Source organism: Malaclemys terrapin, chromosome 6 (assembly GCF_027887155.1).
Source record: "Malaclemys terrapin pileata isolate rMalTer1 chromosome 6, rMalTer1.hap1, whole genome shotgun sequence".
NCBI classification, from domain to species: domain Eukaryota; kingdom Metazoa; phylum Chordata; order Testudines; family Emydidae; genus Malaclemys; species Malaclemys terrapin.
This window is the reverse complement of record NC_071510.1, coordinates 37,526,521-37,548,657: the sequence shown is the minus strand read 5'-3', so window position 1 is coordinate 37,548,657 and position 22,137 is coordinate 37,526,521. Positions and strand designations below refer to the sequence as shown.

At 42.0% G+C, this 22,137-nt stretch overlaps 1 protein-coding gene across 1 annotated transcript; it reads right to left on the bottom strand.

Moving 5' to 3' along the window:
• On the bottom strand, positions 1 to 20,886 carry LOC128839325 (uncharacterized). Its single transcript, XM_054032224.1, has 4 exons — positions 20,862 to 20,886; positions 19,776 to 19,883; positions 6,487 to 6,687; positions 1 to 290 (listed from the first exon to the last, which is right to left on the bottom strand). The coding sequence occupies exons 1-4, from the start codon at positions 20,884 to 20,886 to the stop codon at positions 1 to 3; spliced, it is 624 nt and encodes a 207-aa protein (XP_053888199.1).
• Between the last annotated feature and the right edge of the window lie 1,251 nt (positions 20,887 to 22,137).

Sequence of the window (22,137 nt, the reverse complement as noted above, 5' to 3'; positions counted from 1 at the left end):
CTAGTCGGACATCCTGCATAACACATAATACAGCTTCACCAAGATGGGTAGTTCATGAAATGTGCTTGAAAGGAAAAAAGAAAATTTGCATTGAGGAAGGTAACCATGTTCAGTTGTAGTTGTGTAGCGTAATATTTGTTCTGCGTGACAATGTAACTCTATTTGTGTCAAAATACCTTTTTCCACTGCTGTTTTGTTTCCTTTCCACCCAATCAGGCACTTCAAAAATGCCAACTTGTTCCTGTTGATTCTAAGTTTGTTCAGCCAAGATTCTCCTTGCCCAATTTCGACTGTTAACAAAATGCAAGCACTAAAATCAGCTGAAAACCCAACACAGTAACTTATTTGCATATTAGTATAATTTAATGTCCAACGTGTTCTTAAACAGAAGGATCCTGCTGTTTTAGGCATGCACTACTTCTGTTGAAACCAATGTGAGTTTTGCAAGTGTAAGGATGTCAGTTAATGGGAGTTCTGCACATGGCACAAGAGCATAATATTCAGTTGGGATCTAAATTCTTCAATCTGAATCCAAGAGTAGAATTTTGCTGAAACTGTGGCCGTTCCCCCACAGCTTTGGTCCCCAATGGTCCATCTTGACCCCTGTCATTTCTGGCTAATGTTGTCAGCATGCCCAGAGGCTTCTAAACCAATTTTTGAAACTGCAAATGCATTTTAATCTGTTTTTCCATTACAATCTCTTTTCTTTTCATTTATACTGAACAAGTCATGTGGAAGCAAAGATATCAGGTGAAATTCTGGCTCTACTGAAGTAGCTGGCAAAGCTCCCATTTATTTCAGTGGGGCCAGTGTGTCATCCAATATGTTCAAAAGGGAGAAAAAAATCTTGTTGCTACCCCAGATGTGTTTGATTTGTTTTTTGTCTGCAGGCACTGCGTTGTGCAGAGTGTTTTCTTCACATGAATCCAAAACAAAATCAGAGCTGAGCACAACACCCAAATCTTTGGGTATGATACTAAATTTGGATCAATATCAAAACTGCACAGTTGGTTTAGATGTCTGTAATGGGTCAAACCAAGTCCCATGTACACTAAAAAACTATGGTCTTTGGGAAATTTTGGATCTAGAACCAACTCTGCAGTTCAGCCCCATTTCTGCATTAAAAACTCTCCCATCCCTTGTACGTGAGGCAAATACCAATAACCTAACAGTTCTAAAATATCTGAGACCAGATCCTCAGCTGGTGTTTATTGGTATAGCTTCATTGACTTCCCTGGAGCTGAGCTGACTTACAGCTGAAGATTCTGGCCCATAAATGATTACATTGTTTTTTATCTGGGCTATTAAAATGGAATGCTATTTAACGAGCTACTTAGTTATATATTGGAGCCTTGGCACTTCTATTCATATATCACCATGTGTCTTGTTTTCTAATAGCCAAGTTCTGGTGACAGATTTGTAAGGGATGAAAGGATTTTTTAGGGTAAAGACTACACTTAGTTCAAATGGTTACTCTCCTAAACCATATTCTATTCTCACTTAGGTAACAACTGTGATTGAATAATAGCCTGGATGTAATTATGTGATTGAGTCATGCATGCAGAACTGTGTGGAGCGTGAAAAATCACATTTCAGGAAGGATTTCAAAATTTAAGCTTCATTTTGAATCAGAAAAAAACCCAATCATATTGAAATTCTCTGCAAAGGAAAACCTCAAAAAGTGTTTTGGAATTATCAAAACATTTTGATTTTGATTTTTTACAATTATAATATAAATTGAAAAATATCAAAGCAAAAATTCATTCCAAAGCTAAATATCAAAACATTTTGTTCCAAAATTATTGAAATAGAACATTTTGATGTTGTTTTTCTTCTAATACAATTTTGGCATAATTGACACCGTTTTGTGAAGTGTTTAGAGTTTGACAGAATTGCACTTGCCAAGTGAAAATGATTCTATCAAAGTTTTTCTGACCAACTATAGAAGTATGGATGTAAGAGAGGGCAGAATCTCGCACTAAAATCACAAAGGGGTAAATTTTGCCTTCACTTCTACCATGATGGAAATTCCCTTGATGTTGGACTCAATGACTGACTAATAAGCCCACTATAGTGTACTTTATACCTAGTAACATGTGGTATGTCACAGCAACCAACTGGTCATCTGGAAATCTCTGTAAAATTTCTTTCTTGTATATTTTAAGCAGGGAATATGTAACAGTGTATAGTCTATGTGGAAATATTTTTCTGAAGCTCTCTATATCATAATTACATGTCTACTCATAAGAAAGAAAGAAATTACTACAATGCATATGTAGGTCAATGGAACTTTGAAAATATACAGATGAATAATGCTTATGTAATATTTTTCTACATTGAGTTTTGATTCAAAATATATTGCTTGCACTCTGCCATTCTGTTATGTGTTATATGTAATCTCCTCTATGCTTGCTTGACATGGTATTTATTCTGAAGTGTATAAGAAAAGCCTGGTACAAATTTAGAAATAATCGTGGCTTTACTATTTGATCATCATGATCACAAGATACCGTTTTCCCCACATTCCTAAAACATCTCTTTTTGACACAGCTATGGAAACAAACTCAACCATCAGAGGAAGATGGTAATAAATCTGCCCCCTCAAAAACAAAGTATGAAATCTTCCTAAGTAGCAGCTGTGGTTTGAGTATTGGCCTCCTAAACCCAGGGTTGTGAGTTCAGTCCTTGAGGGGGCCACTTAGGGATCAGGGGCAAAATCAGTACTTGGTCCTGAAGACAGGGGGCTGTATTTGATGACCTTTTGGGGTCCCTTCCAGTTCTATGAGATAGGTATATCTCCATATTTTTCTTTTCTCAAACTCAGAACAAAAAAATGACAAAACAAAACGGTTTTCACTTATAACGTAAAAATGCACAGCAGCCATTGCCCTACAACCCAGCCTGGGATCTCTTCTCATCTGACTCTCATTCTCTCTCTTTCTTCATTCTTCCTGACCTCTGTGCTGCTTTTCATGCTGTCAACCATGACATCCTTCCCAACAGCTGGGTGGTTTTGCTCCCATCTATCAAAATCCTATTTTTCTGCAGCAAGCAGCAGAGAGAAAGGCTGGCCTAGCGGATAGGGTGCTAACCCTGAAAGACCTGGATTCATTTTCCTACTTCCCCCATAGACTTCCCATATGACTTCAGACCAGTGCTGTAAGGACAGAGTTTCAAAGGTTTTTAGGCACCCAAAAATGCAGCTGGGCATCTAGTGGGGTTTACAAAGCACCTAAACTTCTAGGCACTTTTGAACATCCCTCTAGGTGCCTAAATACTTTTGAAAATCTGGCCCTTAGTCTCTCTGTGATTCAGTGCCCCTACTGTACAATGGGGATTACAGCACTGCTTTACCTTACAGGCGGGCTGTGAGGAGAAATAGGTTAGACATTGTGAGGCATTCAGATACTATGGTTATGGGTACCACTTCTCTTCCCTTGATTTTGGATCCTTCTTTTCATCTATCCCCCCTCTCATCTCCCTCTTTTGAATGGGAGCCTTGGCTATATTTCTTCTATGCTGATAATACTACTGTGGTCTCTCTTCAACACCCCTGTGCAGAGAGATTCCTGTTTTACAGATCTAGGAACTGGAGTTCCTGGAATGCTTTCAGGCTCATCTAACAACTTCCCTAACAATATCCCTAATTTAATTACCAGTCCTTTCTGATCTTAATCACCCTGCCTCTGTTTATAAACAAAATACTGACTCCTTGCCCCAGGGGGACAAGCTGGGAGCAGCTGCTCTCCTCTGCAGAGCTCATTACATTGCACACTCAGGGCTTGTCTACACTAGCATTAGCAATTTACAGCGCTGCAACTTTCTTGCTCAGGGGTTTGAAAAAACACCCCCTGTGTGCAGCAAGTTTCAGCACAGTAAAGCACCAGTGTAGACAGTGCACCAGCACTGGTAGCTACGCTCCCAGCGCTGGTAGCTACGCCCATTGTGGAGATGTTTTTTTGAGAGTGCTGGGAGAGAACTCTTCTGCGACCACACAAGCCACGTTAAAGTGCTGCCACAGCAGCGCTGTAGCATTGCCAGTGTAGACCAGCCCTCAGACTGCTCATCACCTTTGCCAGATGTCTGCACCGCAAGTCACTCAAGCTGGGAGCCATCCCCATCCTCCTAGCGGAGGAAACTGACCATGGGCAGGAGCCATAGCTGGAGAACCCCGGCTCCTGGAGGAGGGGCCTAGCTGTGCTGCGTTGCAGTTAAGAGCTCTGCCAGGAGATGGGGCATGCATGGCAAGCAGACCTCCGATATGAAACTTGGGGGGGAGGAGAAGTGCCCCCTCGCCCTCTCTAAATGGCGCCCCCCACTCTCAGGTGAGTACCTAACCACTAGGCTATGGGATATTCTGAAGTGGGGCTCTCTCAATCTCTTCAGTTGATGCTGTTGTACGTTGGATTATTAATTAAAGAGTCACATCAGACTATTTCACATCCCAGGTGAATGCCCTGACTACTAGGCTAAAAGCCATGCCAAGCATGCCTACTGGATCGGGCTCTGCGTGTGAGTTAGGCAGCCAGAGGCCTATCTTCCCTGGTTTGTAATTCACTCTGTGACTTAGGTGGGAGATAGGCATCCAGGCACCTAGAATGAGGCAGCAATGTGCTTGCTCAGAGGCTGGAACATAGGCTCTTTTGGGACCTTTACTGCAAAAACTTAGGCGCTGAGAGAGTTTAGGCCCCTAGAAGCACCACTGTTTCGTCAGGAGTTTTGTGAATTTCAATAGATTCTAAAGTTGGGATTTAGGCACCTAAACACAGATTTAGGTGCCTAAGAGTGGGGTTTAGGACCTAAGTACTTTTGTGAATCTACGCCTGACTTGCCCAGAGTCACACAGGAAACCTTTGGTGGAGCAGGCTCTTGAATCATAGAATTGTAGAGGACCTTGAGAGGTCATCTAGTCCAGTCCTCTGCACTCGGTATTACTAAGTATTATCTAGACCATCCCTGACAGGTGTTTGTCTAACCTGCTCTTAAAAACCTCCAATGATGGAGATTCCACAACCTCCTTAGGAAATTTATTCCAGCGCCTAAGAACCCTGACAGGAAGTTTTTCCCAACGTCCAACCTAAACCTCCCTTGCTGCAATTTAAGCCCATTGCTTCTTGTCCTGTCCTCTGAGGCGAACAATTTGCCTCCCTCCTCCTTGTAACAACTTTTTATGTACTTGAAAACTGTTCAAGGTCTCCCCAGGTCTCCATGTCTTAGGCTAGCACCCCAACTACTGGACCATCCTTCCTCTTGCTTTGCTACCTCAGGAGTGAGAGTAGCTCACAAAATGCACTAAAATAGACACAATATTTTGCAATTCAATCCTTTCCGGTGTTAAATCTTGTCCAAATCAAAGTTCTTCCTCTTTTCAGGATACAAACAGGCAACACAATCAAGGTTCTTCCATTTGTAGTAGTGCCATCATGTTCTTCCCCCAGAATGAAACCAAAATTTTCCTCCATTACTAGCCACTCCTTTACAGCCATGGCAGTTGGGCCCTGTACTTTAATAATAAGCACCAACTGCATCAATTCTCCAGCTATTTATTCCTCTGTTGGTCTAATTCCATTTCTTGATGACCTGGTAACAAAATTGGGTGAGAGTTTTGCTCTACCTGGATAACTGAAGCCAAGCTTCTGAGGGTTCCCTAGGAGTCAGACAGGTTATATACCCTGTGTGACAAACTGGGACTGTTCTTACTGTGGTCTTTCAATGCTGACAGGGGAGCGTGGCTAGGATAGTCTGCATTGGGGGATGGGAGACTGACCGACAGAGAATACCTGAGCATGTAACATGAGAACCCAGGAAGGGGTTAAAGGCCAGGTGACACCTTTGCCCGGGAAACTGAACAAAGGCTGTGGGAGGGGTCGCGGAAGACAGAGTTTTTCAGGAGCTGGCTGGTGATATGGCTGGGAGGCAGACGGGGCTCTGACCTCGCAAGAGGGCTGGGTGCCCGGGGACCCCAAGATGGACCTAACTGAGGGGGATCCTGTTGTCTGTGCCTGCAAGACCTGTCTTGGACTGTGTTCCTGTTGTGTAAATAAACCTTCTGCTTTACTGGCTGGCTGAGAGTCATGGTGAATTGCAGGAAGCCGGGGGTGCAGGGCCTTGTGTCCCCCCCCACACACTCCATGACACCCTGTCACAGAAGGTAAGAGTACAGAAAACGTATTTGGCCTGGTTCTCCTCTTACACTTACTTTGTGTTTTTGTATCTCCATTGGTTTCAATAGAGTTATTATTGAAGTACATACCTTTGTATGTGAGAATCAGTTATAACTAACTCTTAGATGTTGAGTCATGGCATGGGACTTTCCATTGGAATCCATGTACAAATCTGCATAAACACTGATTGCAGAAAATAAATCTTATTGATTCTGGTAGCACTGGTACAGAGAAGCTACCCTGTTGTCATTCTGCCTTCTTTTGTGTGCACAATAATGTAAAAATCCGAAGCTAGTTAGTAGTTTCTAAAACACTGGCTTACCCTGTCCAGTTTCTTCATCAATCATAATACTTTTAATAGCACATGAAGGATGGACTTGCATTTCATCCAAGTAGGCAGTAACACTGCCCGGTAGAGGAACAGATGAGGTAATGGTTGCCTGTGATTTAGGTTCTACATCACTCCTCAGTGAATCTTCAGTTACTTGAGAGCTTGAAGGGATAACTGTTTGCACCCAAACCTCTGAAACAGTAAGATTAAAGAACAATTTGTAAAGTAACAGAAGAAAATGCTCCAGGAAGATATTTTAGTCAAGGCTTAATGTCATGTGATACTTTTATAAAGAAACATGAAAACAGACTAAGAATCCACCAAAACAGAGTTCTGGTTTGCTGAAAGTTTTATAAAAGTTCCCAAACATTATGGTGAACCTCAATCAAGTTTTGAGAGAACCTAGACCAAATTTTAAGCAGACTTGGGCTGAATTCAGATGTCAAGTGGCCTGTGGTTTTGTGTGGAAGTCAGATGGGATTCAGCAGCTTTGCATGCTTTTGCATGCAGAACTTGGTAGTTTCAGCTGCGTTTTGCTTTGTCTTTTCAGGTTTATTTGAACCTGAACAAAAAGCTAAATTCAAAGAAACCCAAACAAATATTCACAATAACTCCACAAACAAAAACTGCTGAGTTTCACACAGGTCTCATCAAAACATCATTGAAATATCCCAAATACATTAATCAATGAATATTTGTTGGCCAATTATGGCTTCCATTACAGTAAATGAGAATAGTTTCCATTCAGTGGCAGGCACTGACTATTTTACAAGTGCTCTCTTTTTCCAAAGCATTTCAAATAAGTTAAATGGTCTGTTCCTTGTAACTTTCAAATACTGTTATTTTTTGCCTGGCCAGGTTCACACCTTATCTGGAGAAAGACACTGCTTGACTAGTTCATCATGGTGAAGAGAGCAACCATGCATGAACAGATGCTATTAAACAAGACACATAAGAAAAACATAAAGGCCAGATTTTCAAACAATTTATGCATGTGCAAAATGTGCATGACATTTCAGGCCTAATTTATGATGGCAATCAATGTGAATGCCTATGCAATTCTGATAAAGTGAACTCACAATGTGTCTAATTAATCATTTGCACTTTCAGCCACCTAGTTTTAATGCGCAACAGTGATAATCATGCATTGAAATTAAGCATACACTAGCATACCTAAACTGTTTGAAAATCTTGCCTTAAATACACAGATAAAGAAATAAGCACACATTACAAATGAACACATACTGGGAAGAACTAGGACCTATGCAAGATATTATTGAAACTAACATGGGTTGTTTACAACTATCCAAAAAAGAAGCCATTGTATATACCACATGATGCAGTCATAATGTTTTCTCATCAGTCTGAGCAAAATACAGCATGTCTTCAGTTTAATTCTGAATTTAGTGAGACCAAATTAAGCAAGTCACATTGCTGTATAAGTTATGATCAAATTGAATTATTCAGTTATGTACTTTCATGTCCTGTCCAAACTGTAGAAATAGTCATGTTGCAGGAACTTAGTTGCAACACCGAAGCCTTCTGATGCATTTCATAAATAGTTCAATGGTAGATGGGACAAACAGTGTGTTAACAATGATCCTGAACTGTGCTATTGCCCTACTAAGTCAGAGAGGGTAAAATGTGTTTCAAATATGATACACTGAAAGACTGAACTATGTTTTAGCTGTGCGGTGGGTTTATCCTTTTGTAACTGAGCTTCCCTATATACTGTTTTTTCACAATCTTTCCACTGGAAACAATCCATTTCACCATTAGAAAGGTATATTCATGCTGCTAATTGACAAAAAAAAATCTCCACCATCGAATAAATTATTTCTCTGCTTCTTAGAGAATGTTCCTTGTACCAAGTATGGGCACCATTTAGGGACAGCTTGTGACTAGCTTGTGTAGGTACTTGGCTCCACCAGCAGCCTCCCTATCAGCGCCTCCACCTCCTGCCAGTGCCTCCTGCCTGCCAGTGGCCCCACTGATCAGCGCCTTCCCCTCCCCACCCACCACGATCAGCTGTTCCATGGCATGCAGGAGGTGCTGGGGGGAAGGGAGGAGGAGCAAGGGCAGGGCACGCTGGGGGAGGGAGCACAACAGGGGGGGGAAGAGACAGAGTGGGGTGGCACCTTGGGGGAATGGGTAGTGTGGGGGTGGAGAAAGTCGGTGCCTATGCTTGGGGGAGAAAGGTGCAAGAAGCCTTTTCCTCCCTTGCATATTCTGCTCAAATGTGAGATACAAACATGATTCCTGTGCTCAAGGCCGCACAGGGATATCTCCCTTTGTGTGCCCCCAAGATGCACATTGTCCCAAAAGGGAATGGGAGGAGGTGGGGCCATATCCCTCACCCTCCGTGCCCTGCGCTACTCCAGGAGAGATTGTACTTTCTGAGTTGCAGTCTTTGCCCTAGTGTCCCCTGGACTACTCCATAATACCCACAATGGACTGTGATGGCATGTCCACCCCACATAGGACTGGAAGGGTTAAGGTGGCCAGGTAGGCCTATTAACTTCACAGGCTGCACCTGGAGGAAGAGTCATGGAGCAGGGAATTGATTGCAAGCAAGTTCAGCTGTGCAGGAATATGTGGTACCTATAAAGCCAGGTAGCTGGAAACAGACAGGAAGTGCTGGAAAAGAGCAGTCACTCGTTGGGAAGGAGGAGGATTGTTTGGAGGTTGTAGAGACATGAGGGCACCAGTCACTCCTTGGGAGAAGGGTTTGGAGCTGGTACTCCCAGAGAGAAGGGAAGGAGCAGTGGGGGCTGGGAGAGGAAAACCCAGAACTGCTGGGTTGAAGGTCCTTTGACTGGAACCTGGAGTAGAGGGTGGGCCCGGGTTCCCCTACCAGCCACTGAAGGAGTGGCACCTAAGGCAGTGGAAGGGAAGACCGCCTATGACTGCTGAAGGAAAGATGTTGATATACCCCGAAAGCGGAGGGAACACTGAGTGACCTGGCTGGAGGGCTGAGTCATGAAGAGGATGCTGTGGTTCCTGGAGTGAGAGAAGGGCTGCAGACGAGAGAGAGTGATGGTGTGCAACTGCGGGAATCAGTGTTGACCTGATGAGCTAATCCCCTGAGCGACCAGGAGGAGGTGCCAAACAAGTAGTGAGCAGTGTGCCACTTGACATGGACACACATGTCTAAATGGCACTGTTTGGCCTTATTAATACTTTATTAAATGCAGCACTTTTCTATGATGACCTCATGAGGTATTGGATTCCCTTCTTCTCTTTCACTCTTCTATTTGTTTCTCTAGGCACTTTCCTCTCCACAGAATAGTCACCTGGGATGTCATCTGAAACACAGGGCACCACAGCAGCCATTAAAAATACCCTGTATTTGTTATGCCAAATATCAAGGAAGTTGTCTCTTTCCTATTTTAGATGCAACTAGTTGTGACTATAATTCTCTGTCATAATACAGCCTGATCCGGAAAGTGAAGTCCAACTTCAGTTTGAACGTGGATTTATGTTGTATTCCTGCCCTATCATGACAAAGGCTGCAAATTTCATTTAGCTGGGCAAAATAATATGCAACCTCAGTTTTGGTTATCCAAGGTGCATTGTTAGGCTATGACATTTCTGATGCCACACTTTCAATGGAAACAAAGAACACAACAGCATGGCAAGAAGCCTCCAGACATGAGTAGCTGGGTTATAAAATGGAAACACACCTAAAAGTTTACCACGTAAAGAAACTGAATTTCATAAGTTATTGTTTCACCCATTGTCTTCCTTTTGCAGATTTGCATGAATATTTCTTTGTTATTGTAAGTGGAAGAAATCAGCCTTTTGCAAGAACTTGCTAATAATCTGTTATTGTATGCCAAAATTCCTAGTGCAAGAATTTTTCGCAATCAGGGCATAAGAACAAGATTGCATCACTGCCTCCAAAAAGGCTCAGCCATGCAGTTAAATGCCTGCTCCATTGCTATTTTTCTCGTTCATTCTCTCAGAGCCCTTAAAGAATCACACAGTAAGGGGGAAAATAATCAACGAAGCATGCTTTGTTGCTCTAGTACTGTTAGAGGTCATCTTTACTGTTAATATTGTTAGATTGACAGGCTCATCATAGTTTTAGCACCCTTCAGCTGACACAAGTTGCTATAAAATATTTATAATATTAATATAAAAAGGTCAGAGTTGTGTACCGCCCCCTTCTCCAAATCTCTGAAGATTTCAAATGTTTCTTTAGGGATCTATGAATTTGTCCCCAAATTAAATTGTTCCACAGCACATACTGAACACGCAAAGTGATGATCTGTTCATTTTGAGATGATAGACCAGCCTGCAATGTTGGGTGAAAACTCATTGAAAATGGTGGGCAGAACAGCCACCTTGCAATCAGGATAAATGTAAGCAGCAGTTAAGGTCTTTTTGGAGTAAGCTGAAACACTAGGAGGTACCACCCAAAACACAGCACACATGCAAGGCTGATCATGAGCTGAACTGCGTGGGCAAAGGGTTTTCATTGGGGGGCTGAAGGCAAACCTAGAGGGCTGGGTATTTGCTTGATGGAGCTGTCTGTGTCAGAGAGGGAAGCAGCAGAAATATCACAGAAGCAGACAGAGAAAGCAGCAAGGAAGCCTGAAGCCTGCCAAAGAAATATGTATAGTGTGATCATGAGAAAAACTAAGGCCTGGTCTACACTGGGGGGTGTGGGGGAGAATCGATCTAAGTTACGCAACTTCAGCTACATGAATAATGTAGCTGAAGTCAACATACTTAGATCGACTTACCGTGGTGTCTTCACCTCGGTGAGTCGACTGCTGTCGCTCCCCCGTTGACTCCGCCTGAACCTATCGCAGAGGTGGAGTACAGGAATCGACTGGAGAGCGTTCGGGGGTCAATTCGGCGGGTAGTGTAGACATACGTGGACGTATGCGATCGTCGGGTGGGGGTCGATGTATGTGGACAGCGGGCAGCGATTGATCCAACGGGAGTCGATTTATCGCATCTCTCCCGTCGACTCCTGTACTCCAGCTCCGCAAGAGGCACAGACAGAGTCGATGGGGGAGCGGCAGCAGACAACTCACCATGGCAAAGACACCACGGTAAGTCGATCTAAGTATGTCGACTTCAGCTACATTATTCACGTAACTGAAATTGCGTAACTGAGATCGATCCACTCCCCCTCACCCCACCCCCAGCATAGACCAGGCCTAAGAGAGAAAGCTGTTGGGTAGAATGGTGGCTGGAAAGAGGCCTGGAACAGTGAGAAATGAAATGGTCTCCTGTCTGATTCCTACTGTGTTCAGGGATACAGGACTTTATGTACATTCTATGTAAATGAATAGACTGCACCAAAGAAATACCTGACTATCATCATTTTCTCCTCTTAACAAAACCAACCCACAAGATCCTGAATATTGGCTTACGATTTACGACAAAAGGGGTAACAATAAGAAGCTTTGTTCATCTTGTCCAAGAATAGTTCAGACACCTTCACTCTTGCACTCTCCTCCAATCCAAACACCTCCCCCATAGTTATTAGAGTTTAGTATGGCTGGAAGTCAATTATGGCTGTCCCAACTAGGATGCAGTCTAGTCCCCTCTGTCTCATGATTGGAGATCCCACTAAATGAAAGAACGAACCCTAGTAGTTCAAGGCATGTCTTTTCAGATTGTTAACTCTTGAAGGTAGACTCTGAGTCTTCTGTAAAAGAAATGCCTGTGCTTGATTTTATACTCTTACAGGTTTATTGTTATTTCTGAAGAATGATCATTCAAGAAAATAGAGGGAAGACTGCATTGCGGGTGCTTATAGTAAACCCAGAAGAATATTTTGGTCCTCAAGTTCTTTGGGGTTTTATTTATCCTCTTAATTTCTCTATACAGTGTTTCATGCATATTAACACAGCTGCCCTTAGTATTTTTTGGATAGGTTTGCAAACTAGACCTTGCCCAGCTCACTGTCCACAAACATACTCAATTTCTGTCCACTATTATCCAACCCCTATGCACAGTGTAGGCCTAAGGATTTAGGTAAGTCATAGTAATATGATTCTTTGGGATGCACTTCAACTTAACCGACCTATTTATTTTACATTAAAAATGTGAAGGATTAAGTCCCCTCCCTTTCTACCCCACCCAGTCTCCTGATATAGAAGTGGATCTCAGCAGCTAGGGCTGAAGAGAACAAGCAATCAGTACACCTCTACCTCGATATAACGCTGTCCTCGGGAGCCAAAAAATCTTACCATGTTATAGGTGAAACCGCGTTATATTGAACTTGCTTTGATCCACCGGAGTGCGCAGCCCCGCCCCCCTCCCCCAGAGCACTGCTTTACCGCATTATATCCGAATTCGTGTTATAACGGGTTGCGTTATATCGAGGTAGAGGTGTATATAGGGCTTTACATTATCCAGGCTGTCTTTGCAAGGTAAAAGGCCAGAACGTGTGATGTTTTTTAAATGAAAGTTGGGATTTCCCTTTATAGTTTTAGTTCTCCAACATCAGAGAGGCCTGCAGTTCTGGGCTTCGTGGGATGAAAGATCTATTCAGCAAGTTTAGCATGTGGTTTTCTTTTCTCCATTCTTTCTTCTGAGTGTTAATTGGCTTCTGTACAGTAGGCAAAACTGCTGATAAATGCTTGGTAAAGAACATAACATGTATGTCAATTGCGTGACAAAGGACAATGTCTGCTCATGATGAATTATCTTTGTTCTCAGAACTGAAAGGCCAACGTGGAGTGTGAGTAGAGACTGTGGAGGTATTGAGGAAAATTAGCTGTAAAGAGATGGGACTGTCTGAATGCAGCTTATCCTTTGTTGCTTCCATTTAATCACAACTAAGAACAGAACTATCGATGATAAAGATACAAACATGGCTTGTTTCCATGCCTCTTTGTATATGTGAGATAACTAATTTGGGGTTTTGACAACTTGTGTGGACATTTTGTGGGGCCCTGGGAAAGTGCTGAAGCTGCTCACTGTGTTCTTTGACTACAGTTCCTCATGTTATTTCTCAGGCTTCTATTCTTCTGTCTTTTGCCACTATTTGTTTTGTGGAAGCACAGGATCAGCACACACAATAACTCCAAACACACATAGCCCTTCACTACAGAACAACCCCCCCCACACATATTTGCCTCTTACACTACTCCACACAACTCTCCCAGAACAACATAAGTCACACAGAAATCAACACAACCACCCACACAACAATAACGAAAGTCTCACTCTGAAGCCTAGAATGTCTGTTGAGTAAGTGTGACGTGATGGAAACAGCTACAAGCATTTAGAATATCCCACGTTTCAATCATCTGGCATTCATGGTCTGTTACTATTGGATTTTTAAATTCTCAGCCATTTCAGGGCCGGCTCCAGGCACCAGCTAAAGAAGCAGGTGCTTGGGGCGGCCAATACAAAGGGGCGGCACTTCATCCGCTATTGGGGCAGCACGTCCGGGTCTTCGGTGGGAATTCGGCGGCGGGTCCCTCAGTCCCTCTCTTCCTTTTTGAGCAGCCGCTGAAGTGGAAGAGAGGGAGTGAAGGACCCGCTGCCGAAGTGCCACCGAAGAATGGAGCAGCGCGATTATTGAGCTTCTGCCAAAGTGTCGTCAATCAGCTTTTTTTTTTTTTCCCCACTTGGGGCAGCAGAAAACCTGGAGCCAGCCCTGAGCCATTTTCAGCCTTTTTTACACACAACATTATGAATTATACCCATATGACAGCACAGGCATTCAGCTACTAGTCTTGGAATATATCCCCAGTACCAGCATTGGTGGGCATCGCAAATTATTCCAAAGGGTCCTGACTACAGGCCTTGAAGGTATTGTTCCAATGGGATCTCACAGCATCACCACTGGGTCTCTAGTCAGCTCATGGGGCAGTGCAATGTTATCCTGCTTCTTACATACAGCCCATGACAATTCCAAGTTGCAGTATTTGAATAACACTGAACATGAAATGAGTGATCTGTGTGCTGCAGGAATAAAAAAAAAAAAAGAAAAATAGGAGAGTTTCCAGGATCAAGGGATCTCAATATGATTAAAATCTATGATTTGGAAATAAAGATGATTTATCATAGTAAAACTGCACCACATGACTCAAAGCATAGAAACATTAAAACAATGACTGTATTACATGGGAAAAGTACATGATATCAACCACAAATAGATCAGCTGCGCATGCCAGGCTCACATGAATACAAAAAAAATGTACAGAACAAACTGTTACTGAGCCCATAAACTACAATTCTACTTAAAACAGGCTCCACAGTCTATTTAATAATGAGATATGAATTTAATTTTAAGGATCCCAATTTATGTCACTTCTGGATGTTCATAGAACCTTTGCTACCATCAGAGGCAATTATTTTTTCCTCTGAGTTTCATTAGGTTGGATACGCAAGTTGTATAAAATCACACTTCCTAAATTATCCTGTTGACTTCAGTGGGTCTACTCATATTACAAATATCAGTGGAATATAAATTAGTAAAGAGACCCAAATCTTGAAGCTCTGTTTTTTAATCAGGAAGCTTGTCTGAGTAAGGACTGAGTAAAAATAAAGACCTCTGAACTTAGATATAGCAGCAGAAAATATGTGCAAATACTTTTTCATGAGGGTAACCTACCCACCACAAAATTTCCCTATCACCACCCTTCTTCTGTGTAGCTTCTTCCTGTGACTTGCCTGTCACATTGAAAACTTTTAGGATGCACTTTCTAGGGGTTAAGCAGCATAAGTTCTGAGGTTTTTGTCTTGCAGCTTTATCACAGGCCACCAGACAAGAACATTATTATCTCTCTCTGTTCCAAACCAGTACCATGGTACAACTTCCAGTTGAATGCAGAAGCAGGGGCTGCTTCAAAATACTGCTTCTTCAGGCAAATAGACAGTAGGGACTGCCTCTTCTTGGAGATGAAAGTTTCACCTTCACTGTGCTACTACCTCTTGCCATCCCAGTGAAGGAAAAATCAAAGATCTCAGGAGAATTTCATCTTTTAGTCAGGTATGCCCCTAACCGTCAAAGCCATTAGGCGAGCTATGGTGCATTTATTTGGCCAAACAGCTTAAAGAAAGACTATAGTTCCAAATGCCAAGGTAATTTACATGTAGCAAAAAAGATATTTCTGACAAATGTGAACAACAGTGAATGCAGTTAAAAGTACCTGCAGACAAGATATTTATTAATAATGGTTCCCTGTACCATAGTTATAAAGTAAATAATTCTAGAACTGGTAATACCTCATCTGTTGGTAGAAAGATAAAAGAAAACTTTAATTGTGCTCTCTGTAGTGAATATTTAGATCATAACTACTAAACACAAATGCTCAGGAACATTATTTAGGTCAAAAACACCAGGTCATTCAAAAGACAATGAAATACCCCTCTGCAAAGGATCTAATGCTAATAACAAGCCTGGTTCTGCCACCCTTCCTCGTAATAGACTCATAGACTTTACTGTCAGAAGGGACCATCGTGATCATCTAGTCTAACCTTCTGCACATTGCAGGCCACAGAACCTCACTGACTTCTGAAATAGACCCCTAACCTCGGGCTGAGTTACTGAAGTCCCCAAATCATGATTTAAAGACTTCAAGTTATAAAGAATTCACCATTTATGCTAGTTTAAACCTGCAACTGCCCTGTGCCCGATGTTGCAGAGGAAGGAGAAACCCCCCCAGGGTCTCTGCCAATCTGACCTGGGAGAAAATTTCTTCCTGACCCCAAATATGGCAAGTAGTTAGATCCTGAGCATGTGGGCAAGACCCACCAGGCAGACATCTGGGAAACAATTCTCTGTAGTAATACAGAGCCCTGTCCATCTAGTGTCCCATCTGCAGCAGTTGGGGATTCTTGCTATTGACAGTTGTAGGCAATCTCATCATACTGTTCTGTCCATAAACATATCAAGATTAGCTTTGAAGTGAGTTAGAGATTTTTCCCCAATTGCTGCCCTTGGAAGGCTGTTCCAGAACTTCACTCCTCCGACAGTTAGAAACATTCACCTAATTTCAAGCCTAAACTTGTTGATGGCCAGTTTAGAGCCATTTGTTCTTGTGTCCACATTGGTGCTTAACTAAAATAACTCCTCTCCCTCCCTTGTATTTACCACTCTGATGTATTTATACAGAGTAATCATATCGCCCCTCAGCCTTCTATTGGTTAGGCTAAACAAGCTAAGCTCTTTGAGTCTCTCTCATAAGATAGGTTTTCCATTCCATGGATCATCCTAGTAGCCCTTCTCTGCACCTGTTCCAGTTTGAATTCATATGTCTTAAACATGGGTGACCAGATGATGTCTCACCAGTATCTTGTATAATGGTACTAACACTTCCCTGTCTCTATTGGAATATCTCACCTGATGCATCCTAGGACTGCATTAAACTTTTTCATGGCCATATCACATTGATGGCTCATAGTCCTCCTATGATCAACCAATACATCCAGGTCTTTATCCTCCTCTTACTTCCAACTGATAAGTCCCCAGCTTATAGCAAAAATTCTTGTTGCTAGTCCCTAAATGCATGACCTTGCACTATTAAATTTCATCCCATTTCTATTACTTCAATTTACAAGGTCATCCAGATCTCCTCCTCTGTATTGACTATTCCTCCCACCTTTGTGTCATCCACAAATTTTATTAGCACACTCTCACTTTTTGTGCCAAGGTCAGTAATAAAAATGTTAAATAAGATTGGTCCCAAGACCAACCCCTGAGGAACTCCGCTAGTAACCTCCCTCCAGCCTGACAGTTCACCTTTCAGTTTGACGGATTGTAGTTGCCCCTTTAACAAATTCCTTATCCACTTTTCAATTTTCATATTAATCCCCACCTTCTCCAATTTAACTAATAATTTCCCATGTGGAACTGTATCAAATTAATGAGTAACACTTTCCTCAACAAGTGGTCACATTCAAGTCAGGGTAACGTATTGCCCCACATGATTAAGGATAGCTGAACGTGGCCCACAATAAATACTGAATAGCTTGATTCTCCCCACTGTAATATTTCTCCTTTGACTCTCATATCTGTCAAGATCAAAATGTGTCAATATGAAAAACCATATACACGTATACATTTACTTTGACTCCGATAGGAGTAATATTGGACCCTTTGGGAGATTTCAGTGTGATTTTTCAGAACAAAACTTCAAATAAGTTGATCAGTCAAGGTGTTGAGTGACTTCAGCTCCCCCATTGGTTTCAGTAGGAGTTGAGGATGTTCAGCTCTTTGCAGCATCTGAGCTCTTAAATATTCATGCATACATGAACTTTAGTGATACACTATTTCAGCTGAATGGAGCAAAAGGTGCACGCCCTGGCAGCCCAGGAAAATTTCCCTACCCTGTCTTTGAAAATCACAGGAGGCTATGTCTTTAGGGAAATAAACTATCCCTTCCTGCAAAAAGAACAAGAGTACTTGTGGCACCTTAGAGACTAACGAATTTATTAGAGCATAAGCTTTCGTGGACTACAGCCCACTTCTTCGGATGCATATAGAATGGAACATATATTGAGGAGCTATATATACACACATACAGAGAGCATGAACAGGTTGATCCCTGTACTTCAGTACATTTTCTGCAGCTGAGATCACTGAAGTATTATGTCTCAGGGCAACCTCAAAGGAAGGGTAGGGACATGTGCATTTAAACAATAAGAGCCCTTATGGCTACAAGGTTACTACAGTGTTATTCCTGATATTTTGCATGTTTGCATATGCTGTGTGAGTATATTCATATTCTGTACAAACACTACCAGTTAGTAGGGACCCATCTTGTTCGCCAGTTGCAACAAGTTCAACATTTGCTTTGAGTTTAGGAATGCAGCCTTACTCACTGATTCTTGTTCTCACAGGATTACAACCTTTTGTGTAAGTTGCTATTATGACTGCAAGTTGCTCAAACCACTGAGCTATCCCTCCCCCCAAAATTAATGGAGATATCCTATCTCCTAGAACTGGAAGGAACCTTGAAAGGTCATCAAGTCCAGCCACCTGCCTTCACTAGCAGGACCAAGTACTGATTTTGCCCCAGATCCCTAAGTGGCCCCCTCAAGGATTGAACTCACAACCCTGGATCTTCAGCTAAAGCTGTCCTGCGCGCAGAACTGGTCAGAAGGCACAGAACTGCACACTAGCACAACGGGGCTAACATGGTTGTGGCCTTTAAAGGCTACATCACTTGAAATGTTAAATAAGAACAGATGGATTTGGTGAAACAAAAGTAGCATAAAGTTAATATTGGTGCTAGGGCAGGTGTGGGAAAATATAATTCCATTTCATGAAAAATGTTGAGGTTTTGACACTTTTATTCTGCACCAGAACAGAACCAAGACCTTTCCAATTTTTTACACAATAAAAAGCGAGAGACCCATGCTAGTATAGCCAATTGCCTGGTGGTCAGGTGACTCACCTGGGATGTGGGAGAACCAGGTTATTACCCTAACCACTGGGCTGGTTTTGAGGGGTTCATTCTCTCTCTCCTTCCCTATAGACATGAGGAAACCTTCCCAACATAAGTTTAATTGAAATTGATGTATTTTTGCAAAAAGCTTCGGATTTGACCAATCAGCATTTTCAGACCAAAAAAATATTCTGTCAAAAAATGGAGCAGCTTGACTTTGCACTCCCCTGATCTTACTGGTGCTGTTTGCAATGCTGATACCCCAGAGCTTAATTAAAATAGACATGGGACTGAATATGAAATTGGGAATTAGTATGGCATAGGGGCATGTTGGCCATGATGATCTCTCTTTTTTTCCAATCATACTTCCTTTTTTTTCCTACACACTAACAACAGAGAGCCAGTTACTCCACCTGCAATATGACACCAGAACACCCCACCTACCCTGCGGTGATCATTCTAGAACTGAACAGACCAGCCTTAGAGCCAGATTGCACCAGCAGTGCAGTGCAAAGTAGCCATGCCACATGGGGGGGATGCTGAATCTGTATTTATACTCTAGAAAGGGCTAGAATCAAAATACCTGCAATCTGCTATTCCTTCCTGTTGGTCAGAGAACAAAGTAAAAATGGGTGAATGTTTTCACAACTCTTCATTTCTGTTTTACATCAACATTTTCCAGTCAGATGGAACCAACACCCCTTGGCAGCTTATATACTGTACCTGCAGTTAGAACAAACAGCCATAAGGCACTATGGAAAATAGGGATGCCATTCAGTGTGTCAGCCAAGCAGGATTGCAACACTCAGTTGCTCCTAGAAGTTTTTATTTCCCAGGCTGTACTTTCAGGAATGTCGTTAAAGCTATGGTTGGTGCATTTAATTGGTGTTTGGAAAGAAAGAAGGTTAATGTTACCTGCTTTGTTCTGGCTTTCAGCTTCAGGAAAGACAGAATTTCTTTTCTTTTTCCAGAGCCAAGATCGTGATGCCAGTGGGATATTTTCTTCAGAAGCAAGATACAATGCTAGGCAAAAAAGAAAATGTCAAACTCTGGGGTTTTTATTTAAAGTTATAGTAAGATTTTTTTTTTTTTTTTTTTTTTTTGTAAAATAAGACTAGGATTAGTTAATATGCAAAGGAAAAGAGTAAAAAGAGAGAGGTCAGAGGTATAGCATGTAATATACAGAAGATCACTTGGGCACTCCTATTTTTACAATATGTCAAAACAAAAAAGCAAGGGGAACTCAGGGAAATTTAAGAAATACATTTAAAAGGTTCTTTTTATCTTTTTTACACAGCATATAATTACCTATGTAACTCACTGACAGAGAGAGAGGGAAATGGTCTGAGCACAAGATGGGGAAAGAGCAACTCCTCAGTTTCAAATACAGCTTTGCCATTGCCTTCCTCTGCTGTCTTGGGCAAGTATCTTTTGTTCTCTGCCTCAAATTCTAATCTGTAACCTGGGGATAATACTTAATTCCACAGAGAGGTGACAGTGTTAATTTGTTATGGTCTTTAAAATGTCTTACAGATGGAAATCACTCTACAGTGATCAAGAACAAGTCACCAGTTATCACACCGTGGCATGCATCATTATTCTTTCGGATATCACTGTAAGGTAACTCTTGGTAATTGCTGACATTTTAATACCCTTTAAAAATGTTGTATATTGCTTACACTTCACAGAAATTTGAGGTAAACAGTTTGGTAAGATTGATAAAAGAATAAGGGTCAAATCCCTGTCAGGTGCATGACCCAATTAGGTGGAGAAAGGAATGTGGCCTAAAGCCAACTGATGCTCCCTGGGCTGGTTCATCACCCTGTGTGAATTAGACCAATTTATATGATGATCTAATCTATGTAAGATGGTAACAGCCCTGTTACACAGCCAGGGATTGCTGGAACACAAGGTGCTCTGCCTTCTTACATTCACATGCACCTGACATTTGAAGGAAGAAGTGTATGGCGGGGAGGGTGAGGAGGTTACTTCATTCAGTACCTTGGTCTTGATTCTGCATGTACATTGTTTAAGCTAGTTATGCACAAAACTAATTTTTTATATGAAAAGACGTACTAGAGATGATAAACTCTAATCAATTTAACTTCCTCTGCCAACTATCTAGATATTTCATCTGCATTGCCAAAGAAGGGAAGGGCAAACACAACTTGTTACATTTGTGTCTGTTTCCTGTTGGCATCATGTGACATCTATTGTGAGTCAGTCTATAGTAGGATGAGACTTCATTAAAGTGTTTTCAAGTGCATCACTGCCAAAAGTACAAACAGATATTAGTTTCTCAAACTTAACTAATCTCCTTATCTGGCAAATATTTAGCAAATCAGGAATTTGCTGAAAACAGGTCATTTCAGTTTTCTATGGGGAGAACAATTTAGGTGGGGCTGAATTAAGACAGCACAGGGCCCTAGCCACACCCCAACATCTGGGTGTGACGGGTTGAATCACAGAAACCCCCTTGGGAGCTGCCACATAATGTACCAAGACTACTTCTATTCCTGTTTTCTCTGCCAGCTCAGGACTCCAGCACCCTGTCTTGCTGAGCCAGACACTCCCGTCTGCTCCAACACAGACCCAGGGTCTGAATTATGTGCCCCAAAGCTGCAGGTTTACCTGAAAACAGCTCACAGAAGTATGCTTGTCTATAGCACTCAGATGCCCAACTTCCAATGGGGTCTAAACCCAAATAAATCCGTTTTACCCTGTATGAAGCTTATACAGGGTAAACTCATAAATTGTTCACCCTCTATAACACTGATAGAGAAATAGGCACAGTTGTTTGCTTCCCCCAGGTATTAATACATACTCTGAGTTAATTACTAAGTAAAAAGTAATTTTATTAAATACAAAAAGTAGAATTTAAGTGGTTCCAAGTAGTAACAGACAAAACAAAGTAAGTCACCAAGCAAAATAAAATAAAATGTGCAAATCTATGTCTAATCAAACTAAATACAGATAAGATCCTCACCAATTCCAGAATGCTCCCTTTTACAGGCTAATCTCCTTTTAGCCTGAGTCCAGCAATCACTCACACCCCCTGTAGTTACTGTCTTTTGTTCCAGTTTCCTTCAAGTATCCTGGGGGGGTGGTGAGGCTCCTTCTTTAGCCAGCTGAAGACCAAATGGAGGGGTCTCCCACGGGTTTAAATAGACTTTCTTTTGTGGGTGGAGACCCCCCTTCTCATTCCTATTCAAAGTCCAGCTCCAAGATGGAGTTCTGGAGTCACCTGGGCAAGTCACATGTCCCTGCATGACTCAGT